At 41.4% G+C, this 17,569-nt stretch overlaps 1 protein-coding gene across 1 annotated transcript in view; it reads left to right on the top strand.

The window, feature by feature from the left end:
- SNTG2 (syntrophin gamma 2) overlaps nt 1-9,997 on the top strand; it is a 161,703-nt gene extending 151,706 nt beyond the window's left edge. The window contains exon 19 of the mRNA XM_038771653.1: nt 9,866-9,997. Coding sequence (XP_038627581.1) covers nt 9,866-9,997 — 132 coding nt within the window. The remainder of the gene's footprint in view (nt 1-9,865) is intronic.
- The last annotated feature ends 7,572 nt before the right edge of the window (nt 9,998-17,569 follow it).

The following is a 17,569-nucleotide window of genomic DNA, read 5'->3' as shown; positions in this document are numbered from 1 at the left end:
ACAGTCTTAATCCCCCTTTACAGATGAGGTAACAGGCACAGAGAAGTTAAGTGACTTGCCCAAAGTCACACAGCTGACAAGTGGCGAAGCCAGGATTAGAACCCACTGACTCCCAAGCCCGGGCTCTTTCCACTAAGCCAGGCTGCTCAAGATATTCATTCATTCATTCAATCGTATTTATTGAGCGCTTATTGTGTGCAGAGCACTGTACTAAGCGCTTGGGAAGTACAGGTTGGCAACATACAGAGACGGTCCCTACCCAACAGTGGGCTCACAGTCTAGAAGAAGATATGGAAACGCTTCTCTCTGTGCTCCATTCTTTGACTTCTCTGTGTCCATCCCAGGGTAGATGGGGAGGAGAGAATTGGGTTAAATTTCCCTGCATTTTGTGGTGGCCAAAATACTGATCTCAGAATGCTGTGGGAACTGTCTAGCAAGACAGCGTGACTTAGTAGAAAGAGCACGGGCCTTGGAGACGGAAATCTTGCATTCTAATTCCAGTGATGCCACTTGTCTGCTGTTTCACTTAACTTCTCTATGCCTTCTGTATACTTCTCTATCACACTCTTAACCCCCATTTTACAGATGAGGCAACTGAGGCACAGAAAAATTAAGTGACTTGCCCAAAGTCACACAGCAGACAAGTAGTGGAGCCGGGATTAGAACCCACATCCTCTGACTCCCAAGCCCAATCGCTCCTTGTCATTGTCCCTGACCCACAGACTGTAAAATGGGATGAAATACCTGTTCTCCTTCCTATTCTGACTGTGGGCCCTATGTGAGGCAGGGACCATAATAATAATAATGATAGCATTTATTAAGTGCTTACTATGTGCAAAGCACTGTTCTAAGCGCTGGGGAGCTTACAAGGTGATCAGGTTGCCCCACGAGGGGCTCACAGCCTTAATTCTCATTTCACAGATGAGGGAACTGAGGCACAGAGAAGTTAAGTGCCTTGCCCAAAGTCACACAGCTGACAATTGTCTTTTAGACTGTGAGCCCAGGTAGGGACTGTCTCTATATGTTGCCAACTTGTACTTCCCAAGCGCTTAGTACGGTGCTCTGCACACAGTAAGCGCTCAATAAATACGAGAAAAAAAAATTGTCAGGGCCAGAATTTGAATCCATGACCTCTGACTCCAAAGCCCATGCTTTTTCCACTGAGTCACGCTGCTTGCCATGCCTGAACTAATTATCTGGTATCCTCACAGCACTGACTACAGTGCTTGACACATAACCACGGTTATTATATGGAAGGCCACGTATCATAAGAGAGTTGAAGGTGGTGTTGGGCACGTGGACCGATTTAGCCGAGAGACAAGTCATCTTGATAAAACTGCCCAGTTTAGCTTAAAATAAGGGCTGCCTCAGCTAAACCAGGATGACTGGAAGCCAACACATTTATGGGACACACGGCCTTTGTGTGGGAAATCAAGGAACCCTGAAAGGAATCGGCCATACGATGCTGTCTATCTGGACTTGCCACGAACATCTCGTAGAGAAATTTTTATGGCTGTTGAGCCTTGATGTGTCTTTGAGCAAAAGAAGATAAATCCCAATGTGGGAAAGCACACCTCTTCCTTCTCACAATCCCTCCCTTCTGGATATCCTAAGGCTGCTGCCCCTTTAAACTGATTCCTTTAATAATAAAAATAATTGTGGTATTTCTTAAATGCTTACTATGTGCCAGGCACTTTACTCAGCGCTGGGCCGGATACAAGAAAATCAGGCTGGATACAGTCCCTGTCCCACATGGGGCTCACAGTTTTAATCCCTATTTTACAGTTGAGGTAACTGAGGCCCAGGGAAGTTAAGTGACTTGCCCAAGGTCATACAGCAGACAAGTGGAAGAGCTTTCCACTGAGCCACGCTAATTCTCTTTGTCCCTGATGCAGAGTGGGCTCACATTCTAAGTAGGCGAGCTTATTATCAGTCTTCTATTACTAGTCAGTCAATCGTACTTATTGAGCGCTTAGTGTGTGCAGAGCACTGTACTAAGCGCTTGGGATAGTACAATATAACAAGAAAACAGACACGTTCCCACTGCTATGGCACCCCGTAAGAACAGTGAAAAAGAGCCTTGCCTTGAAACACTGTTATGGCTGAAGGGATTCAGTTTTCACCAAAAGCATTTCTTCATTTTTATCTCTTGCCATTAGGGCAGTTAGATGGGAATTAGCAAAAGCCGAAATCCACTGATGACGACCGTTCCTCAAAAGAGTTGTCCGTCAACCCGGAGACAAATTTCCACCAATATGTTGGAGTTTGGGCAGTGAGGTAGAAGTAAGGGCTGTGTGGTTAAAGAAATGAGTTTTTACTGCAGAAGATTGATAGATGTGTACATTAACACTTTTATGTTGATTGAAAGTGTCGCTTTGGAGATCTATGGGGAAATACACAAAGATGAAATGTGTGAAAGGAGAAGTCTTTCCCTATGATATAGTTGTCCTCACAGCTCTTATTTTTTGAAGCATGCACTGGAGCTATAAATGGATAATTTAATGTCCAGCACCATTAGCAAAATATTATTCAGTCACACCTCCAACATGAAAACAATAGTTAAGTATGGTCCTATTTTCAATGGATATTAAAAAAGTAGTCTTCTAACTCTACTAGGTGTTGAAATATTGACAGTCTAGGAAATTTAAAACACGGATAATTTTTTTTTCTCAGTGTAATCCAGTGAACATATTATCTTTTTTTATCTGTTAAGGTGAGAATCAAGTATGGCAAAATCCAGTCAGCTATTTATAAATAACAAATAGTCCTGGATTCATTTACTAATATAATTTGTGCTTTCTACATGTGGTAAACTCCTTGAAGGTGTGTATCAGGTCTTCTAACTCTTTTAATAATAATAATAGTATTTGTTAAGCACTTACTATGTGTCAAGCCCTATTCTAAGAGCTACGGTAGATACAAGGTAATCAGGTTGTCCCTCGTGGGGCTCACAGTCTTAATCCTCATTTTGCAGATGAGGTAACTGAGGCACAGAGAAGTTAAGTGACTTGCCCAAAGTCGTACAGCTGGCAAGTGGTGGAGCTGGGATTAGAACTCATGACCTCTGACTCCCAAGCCCGTGTTCTTTCCACTAAGCCACACTGCTTCCCTTTTGTACTGCACTCTCCCAAGTGCTTAGTATAGTGCTCTGCACTCAGTAAACTCTTAAGAAACACAATTGATTGATTGATTAATTGATTTTTCCCTGAGAGACTAATAGTATTCTGTCTTTCCCATTGCCTTTTTGAATGTACCTCACATGGAATTCTTTCTGCAAGCTCTGTGCACTCTTGTTCTTTTCTCTAAATCTATTTTGGGGGTAATGAAAGGCGAAGGTTAATTTAGAGAGGTCAGGTTCAAATTCACATTCTAAGCTACTGACTTAAGATTTCTGCCCAAGACTAAACCTAAATGACAATCCGAAGAACAAGGATGATTTATCCGGGATATAAATATTTTTACTTAATGGCATATTTTATGGTCTAAGTCCACTTGATATCTTCTGTAATTATTATGTGAGTTTGGTTAGGCAGAAATATAATACCTTTAGTACAGCAAAATTGTTGGGAACATGATTTTTATACCTCAGAATTGAGACTGAATTTGATCGATACTGAAAATGAGTTAATATATTGTTTCTTTACATGTATAACTCTAGATTTCCTTGAAACCTGAGCGGTCATGTTTTGTAATACTATCCAGGCAATCTTTTTTTACAATCACCGGAGTGAACACCAATTTTTCAAGCCTTCAATCATTTTGGACTTATTCCAATTTATACCTTAATAAAAATGTTCATTTTCAAACTGAACATGAAATCTTGATAAGGGTTTGATTTTTTCCTATGACTTTCTTTTTTTCAAAGGTATTTGTTAAGGACTTACTATGCGCCAGGCACTCTACTAAGTGCTGGGTTAGCTAGAAGGTAATCAGGTTGGACACAGTCCCTGCCACACATGGGGCTCACAATCTTCAACCCCACTTTACAGATGAGGTAACTGAGGCACGGAGAAATTAAGTGGCTTACCCAAGGTCACACAGCAGGAAAGTGGCAGAGTCCTTCTGACTCTGGAGCCATTCTGTTCTTTATATAATAATAATAATAATAATAATAATAATAATAATAATAATAATAATGATGGTATTGGTTAAGTGCTAGAGTAGATACAAGGTAATCAGGATGTCCCACATGGGGCTCATTGTCTTAATCCCCATTTTACAGATGAGGGAACTGAGGCACAGAGAAATGAAGTGACATGCCCAAGGTCACACAGCAGAAAAGTGGCGGAGTCGGGATTATAACTCATAACCTCTGACTCCCAAGCCCGGGCTCTTTCCACTAAGCCACGCTGCTTCTTTATATATCCTGGAATCATATGGGCTTTTCTAGAGCTCTGGGCAAATTGCGTATTGGTGTTTCTCTATCAATCAATCAATCAATGGCTCATACTGAGCACTTACTCATCTGTAAAATGGGGATGAAGACTCTGAGTCCCCCCGGACAACCTGATCAACTTGTAACCTCCCCAGTGCTTAGAACAGTGCTTTGCACATAGTAAATGCTTAATAAATGAGCCCACTGTTGGGTAGGGACTGTCTCTATGTGTTGCCAACTTGTACTTCCCAAGCGCTTAGTACAGTGCTCTGCACACAGTAAGCGCTCAATAAATACGATTGACTGATTGATTGATCATTATTATTATTATTATTATTATTATTATTATTACTGTGTGCACAGCACAGTAAATAGATTACAATAGAGTACAAGAAGAGTAAAAATAGATACAGTCCCTGTCCTAAAGGTGTTTACCTTCTAGTGAGGAGCAGCGTGGCTCAGTGGACAGACCTCAGGCTTTGGAGTCAGAAGTCATGGGTTCAAATTCCGGCTCCGACAACTGTCAGCTGTGTGACTATGGGCAAGTCACCTAACTTCTCTGTGCCTCAGTTACCTCAACTGTAAAATGGGGATTAAGACTGTAAGCCCCACATGGGACAACCTGATCACCTTGTAACCTCCCCAGTGCTTAGAACAGTGCTTTGCACATAGTAAGCGCTTAATAAATGCTATCATTATCATTATTATAGATGTTAAAATAAATCATAGATAGGAGAAATGTATAATTATAGTAATTGTTGTATTTATTAAGCACTTACTAGGGTCCAGGCAGTGCTTACTAGGTGCCTGGCACTGTACTAAGTGCTGGGGTGGATACGAGCAAATCAGTCCCTGCCCCATGTGGGGCTCACAGTCCTAAATCTCCATTTTCCAGATGAGGTAACTGAGGCCCAGAGAAGTGAAGTGACTTGCCCAAGGTCACACAGCGGATCCAGGATTAGAACCCATGACCTCCTGATTCCCAGGCCCGTGCTCTGTCCTCTACACCGTGCTATGTATAAGAGTTGGTGTAGTGGGGCAGGATGTATAGCAAAACACTTAAGGAATACAAAAGCCAAATCAAAAGAATAGATGATGCGGAAGGGATGTCAGGTAGGGTGGTGGGGAAATGAGAGATTAGTTGAGTTTATTCAAGGGCAAAAAGACGATAATAATAATAATAATAATAATAATGGCATTTACTAAGTGCTTACTATGTGCAAGCACTGTTCTACTACAGGTGTTCATGTCACCTGTGCATTTAGGTCTGTCTCCCACAATACTACGTTATTCAATCCATCCCCAGCACTTACATACATATCCATCTGAAATTTATTTTCACGTCTCTCTCCTCCTCTAGTCTGTAATTTCCTCATGAGAAGGGTCCATGTCCACTTACTGTATTGCAATGTACTCTCCCAAGTGCTTTGTCAGCGCTTAGAACAGTGCTTTGCCCATAGTAAGCGCTTAATAAATGCCATTATTATTATTATTATTATTATTATTATTCTAAGCTCTGGGGAGGTTACAAGGTGATCAGGTTGTCCCACGGGGGACTCACAGTCCTAATCCCCAATTTACAGATGAGGTAAATGTGACTAAGATGTGATTAAAGTCGGCAGGGAGGTAGAGCAGGTCAAGTTGCAGTAAGTAGGTTAGCATTAGAGGACCAAATCTGAGAGCTGGGTTATTGTCAGATATTAGTGACGTTAGGTAGGAGGGAGTGCTGATTGTGTGTTTAGTTTGTAATCTCTCATTTCCACATGGTATGCCCGTTGTTGGATAGGTACCGTCTCTATATGTTGCCGACTTGTACTTTCCAAGCGCTTAGTACAGTGCTCTACTCACACTAAGCACTCAATAAATACGATTGAATGAATGGATGAATGGATGAATTATTTCATTATCAATAGATTCTCATCAACCATGCCCATGAAACTTAGGAAGGAGTGTTTAATTCACTGGTAAGAGAAGCAGCATGGCTCAGTGGAAAGAGCGTGGGCTTGGGAGCCAGAGGTCATGGGTTCTAATCCCGGCTCTGCCACTTGTCAGCTGTGTGACTATGGGCAAGTCACTTCACTTCCCTGGGCCTCAGTTACCTCATCTGTAAAATGGGGATTAAGACTGTGAGCCCCACGTGGGACAACCTGATCACCTTGTATTCCCTCCCAGCGCTTGGAACAGTGCTTCGCACATAGTAAGCGCTTAACAAATAACATCATTATTATTATTAGCAATAGCATTATCAGCTCTTTCTTCAATACTGAATATTTTAGGGGTTTGGGCTCAGATACGATAAGTGAAAACCCCTCTCTATATGGGACACTATTTCAGATATCAGGGATTATTACTTTGAAGAAAACAATACTAATCTTCTTTATGCTACTGATGGGGAAATCCTTTTGATGTGTTTATGCAAATGAAAATCTCATTCCACACTGTGTCCTTGATGAGACTGTTCTTTTCTAAACTTTTCTATACAGTGCTAGGCATTTAGTGCGGTGCTAAGGACTTAGTACAATGCGTTGCGCACAATAAACGCTCAATAAATATGATTGAATGAATGAATGAACTGATGTTTGCGTGGCCTGGCACCATTTTCAATTGCCCAAGGTCACACAGCAGCCAAGTGGCAGAGGCAGGATTAGAACCCATGACCTCCTGAATCCCAGGCCTGTGCTCTATCCTCTAAACCATGCTGTGCCTAAGAGTTGGGGTAGTAGGGTGGGGTGAAGAGCATAACGCTTAAGGAATACATCAAGCGCTTAGTACAGTGCTCTGCACACAGTAAGCGCTCAATAAATACGATTGAATGAATCACTTAAGAAAGTACTTCACTTTGCAAAGCTTCCATTCACAAAAAGCAAACGGTTTCTTTACTGCCACCATTATTCTACTGATGCCTGTCTGTTTTGTTTTGTTATCTCTCTCCTCCCTTCTAGACTGTGAGCCCGTTGTTGGGTAGGGATTGTCTCTATTTGTGGCGAACTGTACTTTCCAAGTGCTTAGTACAGTGCTCTGCACACAGTAAGGGCTCAATAAATATAATTGAATGAATGCCACCCGCTAACTAACTAGATTGTGTATTCTGTTGGGATAGTGTCTCAACGGTACCGTTTTTTGACGTTCCTTCACCATGTCTTGAGATCATTTATTCTGCCTTCCCTGCTTGGCTGGGCTCCATTTTGTTGCCCTCACATTAGCTGCCATCTATTTTTCTCCAGCTGTGTTGTGGTGAAATCTTGCCTCAGTGACAGCTATATACTTGAATAAATCTTCCCCACAAATGGAAAGTCCTTGGTAAGATTCCTCTAGACTGCAAGCTTGTAGTGGGCAGGGAATGTGTCTGTCGGCACTGTCAATACAGTGCTCTATACACAGTAAGCTCTCAATAAATATGATGGACTGATGGACTGATTCTTTCTTTATCTGTCACAAAAGAAGTTTAACTCCCTCCTCAAACCCCCTGTCCCTCCATCTCCAATTCGAATGGTATCTCTGTGCTCTTGAGTGTTTCCAATCAGGTTTTCTTCTCAAAGCGAATGAGGGTGCTGTGCATTTCATCAGCCATGTTTTTGAAAACTAAAATTATTATGGGACAGCAGTGTGGCCTAATAGAAAGAGTACAGCCTGGGAGTCAGGATTCCTGGGATCTAATCCTGGCTTCACCACTGGCCTGCTGAGTGACGAGCACGTCACTTCATTTTTTTCTGTACTTCAGTTTCCTTATCAGTAAAAACTGGAATAAAATACTTATTCTCCCTCCCCCTAAAATTGTGATTCCCATTTGGGATAGGGTCTGGTCTAGAGATACTGCATCTACCACAATGCTTAGTTCATTGCTTAGCCTATAATTAAATGCTTAACACATTATTATTATCATTAATAATAATGGCATTTATTAAGCACTTACTATGTGCAAAGCACTGTTCTAAGCACTGAGGAGGTTACAGGGTGATCAGGTTGTCCTTCGTGGGGCTCACAGTGTGAACCCCATTTTACAGATGAGGTAAATGAGACACAGAGAATCAATCAATGAATCGTATTTATTAAGCGCTTACTGTGAAGCGCTTCTTACTGAGAAGTTAAGTGACTTGCCCAAAGTCACACAGCAGACAAGTGGCGGACCCGGGATTTGAACCCCTGACCTCTGACTCCAGAGCCCGTCCTCTTTCCCCTAAGCCATGCTGCTTCCCCATGTTATTATTATTTGGAATCATTATTATTCCATTGTTATTATTGGAGCATTTCCACATGTTCACCATTAGTTGTGCCATCCCAGTTCCGTGGTGGTAACAATAATAATAATTATTATTATGGTATTTGTTAAGTGCTTACTATGTGCTAGGCACTGTCCTAAGTGCTGGGGTAGACATAGGGTAATCAAGTTGCCCCATGTGGGGCTCACACTTTTTTCCCCATTTTACAGATGAGGTAACTGAGGCCCAGAGAAGTTAAGTGACTTGCCCAAAGTCACACAGCTGACAAGTGGCAGAGCAGGGATTAGAACCCATGACCTCTGACTCCCAAACTGGTGCTCTTTCCACTAAGCCACGCTGTAATGGAATATTTAAGGCAGGAAGAGAAATGTCCTACCCACGGACTTGAATGAATGAATGAATGAATGAATGGTTCTAATCCTATCTCCGCCACTTCTCTGCTGTTTGACCTTGGGCAAGTCACTTGACTTCTCTGGGCCTCAGTTATCTGATCTGTAAACTGGAGATTTAGAGTGTGAGCCCCATGTGGGACAGGGACTATGCCCAAGCCAATTTGCTTGTATAATAATAATAATAAGAAGAAGAAGAATGGCATTTATTAAGCACTTACTATGTACAAAGCACTGTACATAGTGCTGGGGAGGTTACAAGGTGATCAGGTTGTCCCAAGTGGGGCTCACAGTCTTAATCCCCATTTTACAGATGAGGTAACTGAGGCCCAGAGAAGTTAAGTGACTTGCCCAAAGTCACACAGCTGACAATTGGCAGAGCCGGGATTTGAACCCATGTGCTCGGACTGCAAAGCCCGGGCTCTTTCCACTGAGCCACACTGCTTCTGCTTCTTGTATACACCCCAGCGCTTAATATTCTAGACTGTGAGCCCGTTTTTGGGTAGGGATCATCTCTGTTGCTGAATTGTACTTTCCAAGCGCTTAGTACAGTGCTCTGCACACGGTAAGCACTCAATAAATACGATTGAATGAATGAATAGTGCCTGGCACCTAGTAAGAGCTTAACAAATTCCGCAATTATAATTATCATTATTTCGGTGCGAGTCCTTCAACACAGATTCCAGAGAGGTGATAAACCGACATCGATGTTTCTTCAAATGTTCTGGTTATTTGTAAATCTGGTTCTCACTAAAGAGCTTTTTTAAATCTTTAAAGATCCGTATTTCTTCTACAGTACGTCAGTTGATGTTTTTTCTCCGCCCTCCAAGTGTACAGCTATGTCTTTCAACTGAATGTTTTTATTCAATTGTGTCTTTCAGGAACTTGAATTTCAGGATCTGACCAGTGTGCTACACTGCATACACTCCTTTATAGCAGCAAAAGTGGCAACAGTTGATCCGCTCTTTGTAGACAGCCAGAGTATTGCAAGAAAATACATGTGTAGCCATTAAAAGCTATGGTAGAATGATCATGGAAAATTAAACTATTTTCATAAGAGATGCGTTCTTTCCTGCACAATATTGTGACTTTATGTGATTTTATAATGAATCTATAGTTGTGATACCAATAAAATGGCACTAGTTTCCAAATTTTGGTCACAGTTGTTAAATCGCACTAGTTAACAAAGATAGGTTCTAGTGATGATGCCTGTTATAAATACACGAGTTTGGGGTGGAAATCTTCCTCAGTCAATCCTTGCTATTTACTAAGTACAGGCTGTGTGCAGAGCACTGTACTAAGCAGCTGGGAGGGTAGAAAAGAGTGGAAAAGAATACAAGATCCCTGTCAACAAGGAGCTTCTTGACATTCCTAATTTGTTTTATTCTTGCATTCACTCAATCGGATTTATTCATTCAATTGTATTTATTGAGCATTTACTGCGTGCAGAGCACTGTATTAAGCGCTTGGAAAGTACAATTCGGCAACAAATAAAGACAGTCCCTACCCAACAGCGGGTTCACAGTCTCGAAGATGGACTCACAGCACTTACTGTTTGCAGAGCACTGTACTAAGCTCTTGGAAAATACAATTCAGCAAATAAAGAGAGACAATCCCTGCCCTAAAAAGGTTTATAAACTTATATATCAGATATCTACATATCTATATTAGGCAGCAAAATCAACATCCAGGACTTAATTCCCTCCACTGGTGAAATATTCCCTGTTTATTTGCAAGAGGGCAAATAAAAAAAGCTTTATGGCACCTGAAGGGCTAGTTTCTTCTGAGAAGGTGCAAAGTGACATTCATTGTAACGATTTTCCCGAATATTTTTCTAAACTAAGGCCTACAAAAGAAGCTCTTCCGAAAGCTTATCTTGTGTGGGGGAGATATTGCTAATTAATTTTCAAAAAGCACTTGGGTTATTTTTCATCCCTTCAGTCTTGTTACCAATTATATATCGTTTCAAGTGTTTCACCCTTGCTTTTTCAAATGACCTTAAAAGAAGATATGCAGCAGGCGGTGAAATATAGGTGGTAAGAGTTCTTTTTCACTAATTAAAGGCCCCTGTCTCTGCTATCAATATGTAAATGTCTTGAGAACAGCAGGAACAGCAATCCTCGAGGAACGATTCATCAGACAGCTAAATTCTGATTTTAAGAAGATGAGATAATTGCATTTTATTCATATGGTAATATTTAAAATGAGTGTTTTTATTCTAATTTTTAAAAATCCAATTTACCTGTTTTGGGGTCTATTTTTCCAAAAAAAAGTTTATGGTTTCAAAAAAAAAGAAAGAAGACCTTTGGACATGTTCCATTTCAGCTTTCTTAAATTTTTAAAAACATCCTCTGTAAGAATGAAGCCTGTAAGGGTATCGGATAACTTTTCACTTTGTGGGTGTTTATCTACTCTTATTTCATAGTCAGAATTTCTATTAATATTAATCAACACCAAAACCGCCATAAAATATTCAGAAGCCTGAAAAGCTCAGGAAAGAAAGAAATCGTGGTTTCCTCACTTTCATCTCAAATTTAAGTTTTGCTTTACAAGCTAAACCAATCTCAGTTATTTCCTTACCAAAACAGAAAACATTCTCTTAAAAATTGCAAATCATCCAGCTGGGACTTGGGCTTTAAGAAATTGTGATGATGTTTTTTGAAGGAAAGTGTCAACAGCTGACTGTCAAAAATGAAATTATTTGATGAAAAATGGGGTCTGCTTCCTCCTAGCACAGGGAGTTACAGTGGTTCTGAATTTAGATAGTTGACAATATTTTTCCCTTCAAATAATCCCCCCTATTTGGACATTTTGAATAGAGATTTCAGATGTGATTGTTTCCTGGAAAACACATTTTTTCACATTTGAATTGAAGAGATGTTTGACATTGTAGAGGGCAGGGGTGATTTATCCCTGGGGCACAATATCAAAGTTGGAGACATTTTCCCCTCTCTTTCATTTTTATGCAGGATCTCATACTTTAACAACAACAACAACAAATATTTTATGTAGTTTCAGCACATATAAAATACCTCATTATAGCACGGTTTTATTTTGCTATGTTTTTTGCCAATTTTACTTTGGCTAAAGGGGAGGAAGAATAAAAATAGTCCGCATTTAGGTATGAAATTTTGTCTTTAGGTGATGAGGGTCCAGTATTCAAGTGTCTCCGCTACAAATATACTAAAGGTAAGTGTTCATTCATTCATTCAATCATATTTATTGAGCGCTTACTGTGTGCAGAGCACTGTACTAAACGCTTGGGAAGTACAAGTTGGCAAAATATAGAGACGGTCCCTGCCCAACGGGCTAGGTCTTTCTAATTTTATTACTTTATGCATTTGGAATTAAAAATCTAGGTTTAAATTTTTATTTTGGAGATTAATAGCTCTGGTGTGTATGCACGTGTATGGGACTGTGGGTTTTAGAAAGAAAAACTAAAAAAAAATGCAAATATTCTAGTTGCATTTTGCTTTCAAACCAAAAAGCATCGAGGATAGGATGACAAATAGTAACTGAATGACTAAATTAGAGAAGCAGCGTGGCTCAGTGGAAAGAGCATGGGCTTGGGAGTCAGAGGTCTTGGGTTCGAATCCCACCTCCCCCACATGTCTGCTGTGTGACCTTGGGCAAGTCACTTCACTTCTCTGGGCCTCAGTTCCCTCATCTGTAAAATGGGGATTAAGACTGTGAGCCCCACGTGGGACAACCTCATCTCCTTGTATTCCCCCCAGCTCTTAGAACAGTGCTTTGCACATAGTAAGCGCTTAACAAATACCAACATTACTATTATTATTATTAAATTTATATCATCTGGAAAAGATCGAAATACATGGCACAGTTTGTAATGGAAGCAGCGTGGCTCAGTGGAAAGAGCATGGGCTTTGGAGTCAGAGGTCATGGGTTCAAATCCCGGCTCCACCAACTGTCAGCTGTGTGACTTTGGGCAAGTCACTTCACTTCTCTGTGCCTCAGTTCCCTCATCTGTAAAATGGGGATTAAGACTGTGAGCCCCCCATGGGACAACCTGATCACCTTGTAACCTCCCCAGCGCTTAGAACAGTGCTGTGCACATAGTAAGCGCTTAATAAATGCTATCATTATTATTGTTATTATTAAAGTAGGCGCTAGCATTGAAACATGAAACTACAATCTTCTTCACGTAGCACTTTCCATTAATGTTTTGCTAGTGATTTCAAATTTTATTGTATTAGTCGACTCAAACTATTGGGAATTCGGAGCACTTTCCATCCCTGCCTCCTAAGATTTTGGTACAGATTTTTTATACTCTGTAGCGTCCTCCTACCTGAAACTTATTTTGTTGCCTGTCTCCCGCCTCCAGATTGGAAACTCTTTGAGGGTAGGTATCAGGTCACCTCTTTTGAAGGAGAGCGAGTCCTTAATTCATCTATCAATGCTATTTATTGAGCAGTCACTCTGTACTGTGAGCTCACAGTGGGCAGGGAACATGCCAACAACTCCTTGATATTGTTCTCTCCCAGTGCTTAACACAGCGCTCTGCACCTAGTAAGCACTCAGCAAATATGATAGACTGATTCAGTGAAGAGCACTGTACTAAGTGCTGGGAGAGTACGATAGACTGTAAGCTTCCTGTGGGCTTACAACTCTGTTGTAAGCTCCCAAACACTTAGTACAGTGCTCTGCATCATCAATCGTATTTATTGAGCGCTTACTATGTGCAGAGTACTGTACTAAGCGCTTGGGAAGTACAAATTGGCAACATATAGAGACAGTCCCTACCCAACAGTGGGCTCACAGTCTAGTAAGCACTCAATATATACCACTGATTGACTGATCGGTTGATTGATACAATATAATAGAGGAGGTAGACATAGGCCCTGCCCACAGGGGCTTAAGTAAAGTGGGCTTTATACAGTAGGCATTCAATAAGTACCACTGATTGATTGATTGATGGGAGAAGCATCTTTGTTCGAAAACTTCACATCAAGAAAGTTTTATTTGGAAAACCACACTCCGTTTGACTGGAAGCAAAGGTGGCAAACTGAGAGCGAACTAGAGAAGCAGCGTGGCTCAGTGGGAAGAGCCCGGGCTTTGGAGTCAGAGGTCATGGGTTCAAATCCTGGCTCCGCCAATTGTCAGCTGGGTGCCTTTGGGCAAGTCACTTCACTTCTCTGGGCCTCAGTTCCCTCATCTGTAAAATGGGGATGAAGACTGTGAGCCCCCCGTGGGACAACCTGATCCCCTTGTAACCTCCCCAGCGCTTAGAACAGTGCTTTGCACATAGTAAGCGCTTAATAAATATCATCATTATTATTACTACCTGACATTAAGATGCCTGTCACCCCAAAAATCATAGGCGACAGTTTATTCCATGCCATAAACAATGTTTTCTGTCCCTAGTCTAAGTAAATCCATTGTCTCTAAATTGCAAGCCCGTTGTCTCTTCTAGACTCTAAGCTCATTGTGGGCAGGGAATGGGACTGTATATTGCTTTATCGTACTCTCCCAAGCGTTTAGTACAGTGTTCTGCCCATGGTAAGTGCTCAATAAATTGGATCAAATGAATGAATGGCAGCAAAATAAAGCCAAATAATATTTGATGATGATGAGAACGATGTCTGGATCATTGCAGGCATGAACATCAGATTCTGGCCAGATGTATAGTCTTGTAGACTGTAAGCCCACTGTTGGGTAGGGACAGTCTCTATATGTTGACAACTTGTACTTCCCAAGTGCTTAGTACAGTGCTCTGCACACAGTAAGCGCTCAAAAATAATAATAATAATAATAATAATGGCATTTATTAAGCGCTTACTATGTGCCAAGCACTGTTCTAAGCGCTGGGGAGGTTACAAGGCGATCAGGTTGTCCCACCGGGGGCTCACAGTCTTCATCCCCATTTTTACAGATGAGGTAACTGAGGCCCAGAGAAGTTAAGTGACTTGCCCAAAGTCACACAGCTGACAATTGCCGGAGCCGGGATTTGAACCCATGACCTCTGACTCCAAAGCCCAGGCTCTTTCCACTGAGCCACGCTGCTTCAGCTCAATAAATATGATTGATCAATTGATATATATATATATATATATATATATATATATATATATATATAATGTATTTTTTGAGCATTTTTCTTTATTGTATTTGTTAAGCTTTTACTAAGTGCCAGGCACTGTACTAAGCACTGGGGTAGATACAAGCTAATAAGGTTGGACAAAGCCCCTGTCCCACATGGGGCTCACAGCCTTTATCCCCTTTTTACAGATGAGGAAACTGAGGCCCAGAGAAGTGAAGTGACTTGCCCAAGGTCAATCAGCAGACAAGTGGAGGAGTCAGGATTAGAATCCAGGTCCTCTGGTGCCCAAACCTGGGCTTTATCCAGAAGATAAAGGGAAAGCAGTGTGGCTCAGTGGAAAGAGCCCGGGCTTTGGAGCCAGAGGTCATTGGTTCAAATCCTGGCTCCACCACTTGTCAGCTGTGTGACTTTGGGCAAGTCACTTCACTTCTCTGGGCCTCAGTTCCCTCATCTGTAAAATGGGAATTAAGACTGTGAGCCCCCTGTGGGACAACCTGATCACTTTGTAAACTCTCCAGTGCTTAGAACAGTGCTTTGCACATAGTAAGTGCTTAATACATGCCATTATTATTATTATTATTATTAAGAAGCGTGGCTTAGTGGCTCTGCCACTTGTTAGCTGTGTGACCTTGGGCAAGATACTTAACTTCTCTGGGCCTCAGTTACCTCATCTCTAAAATGGGGATTAAGACTGTGAGCCCCAAGTGGGACAACCTGATTACCTTGTGTCTACCCCAGTACTTAGAACAGTGCTTGGCACGTAGTAAGCACTTAACAAGTACCATAATCATTACTATTATAATTATTCTTATCCACTAGGCCATGCTGCTTCCCTATGAGTTATTCATTCATTCAATTGTATTTATTGAGCGCTTATCATGTGCAGAGCCCTGTACTAAGCGCTCGGGGATCATTAGCCTTTTCTCTTAACCAAGGTTCAAATTACCAGGCAAAGAGAGTTCACCCTCTTTGGGGAAGACGGACTTGAAAGTATTTACCAATAGGGTCGATTATATATAGGAACATAAGTGTTGATGGAGGATTCATTCATTCAGTCATATTTATTGAGCGCTTAATGTGTGCAGAGCACTGTACTAAGCGCTTGGGAAGTACAAGTTTGCAACATATACAGACGGTCCCTACCCAACAGCGGGCTCACAGTCTAGAAGGGGGAGACAATCTAGATCAATAAATGCGTCAGTGCTCTGGGTGGCTAATAAGATGATGTGATCGGGGGCGTTAATCAGGGAAGACTTGACAGAAGGGTTAAAAAATGGGAAGAATCATAGATTAGTTCATTCATTCATTCATTCAATCGTATTTATTGAGCACTTACTGTGTGCAGAGCACTGTACTAAGCACTTGATAAGTACAAGTTGGCAACATATAGAGACGATCCCTACCCAACAATGGGCTCACAGTTATAAATATAATAATTATATTATATATCATACTATGTGGTGCTTGGGAGAGTACAACATAATTAGCAGCCATGTTCCCTGCCCATAAGGAGATTTTTAATCTCTGTTTCCCCCTCTAGACTTTAAACTCAATAATAATAATAATAATAATAATAATAATAATAATGGCATTTGTTAAGCACTTACTATGTGCCAATTACTGTACTAAGCTCCAGGGTGGATGTAAGGAAATCCGGTTGGACACAGTCCGTGCCTCACGTGGGGCTCACAGTCTCAATCCCCATTTTACAAATGAGGTAACTGAGGCCCAGAGAAGTGAAGTGACTTGCCTGTGCTCTATCCACTGAGCCACATTTCTGGTAGGTGGAGAATATGGCTACCAACTCTGTTATACTTTACTCTCCCAAGTGCTTAGTACAGTGCTCTGAACATGGTAAGGGCTCAATAAATGCCGTTGATCTGGATGATGATTGACTGATTGATTGGAGCATTTAGACTGTGAGCCCACTGTTGGGTAGGGACTGTCTCTATATGTTGCCAGCTTGTACTTCCCAAGAGCTTAGTACAGTGCTCTGCACACAGTAAGCGCTCAAAAAATACGATTGGTTGATTGATTGATCAGCCCTAATCCCAAGAGCCCAAATACAGTTATGGGAGATGAGAAGCATTATGGACGAGTTGTTTAGAGCAGAGGAGTCAGAAAGATGTGGGTTCTAATCCCAGCTCCACCAGTTGTCTGCTGTGAGACCCTGGGCAAGTCACTTCACTTCTCTGGGCCTCAGTTACCTCGTCTTTAAATGAAGATTGACAGTGTGAGCCCCATGGCAGACATAATAATAATAATAATGGTATTTACTAAGTGCTTACTATGTGCCAAGCACTATTCTAAGCACTGGGGAAGTTACAAGGTGATCAGGTTGTCCCATGCGGGGCTCACAATCTTCACCCCCTTTTACAGATGAGATAACTGAGGCACAGAGAAGTGAAGTGACTTGCCCAAAGTCACACAGCTGACAAGTGGCAGACCCAGGATTGGAACCCATAACCTCTGACTTCAAAGCATCCAACTTTATATCTGCCCCAGCACTTAGTACATCATCATCATC

Source organism: Tachyglossus aculeatus, chromosome X1 (genome assembly GCF_015852505.1).
Source record: "Tachyglossus aculeatus isolate mTacAcu1 chromosome X1, mTacAcu1.pri, whole genome shotgun sequence".
NCBI classification, from domain to species: Eukaryota; Metazoa; Chordata; class Mammalia; order Monotremata; family Tachyglossidae; genus Tachyglossus; species Tachyglossus aculeatus.
This window is presented reverse-complemented; position numbering and strand designations above follow the sequence as displayed.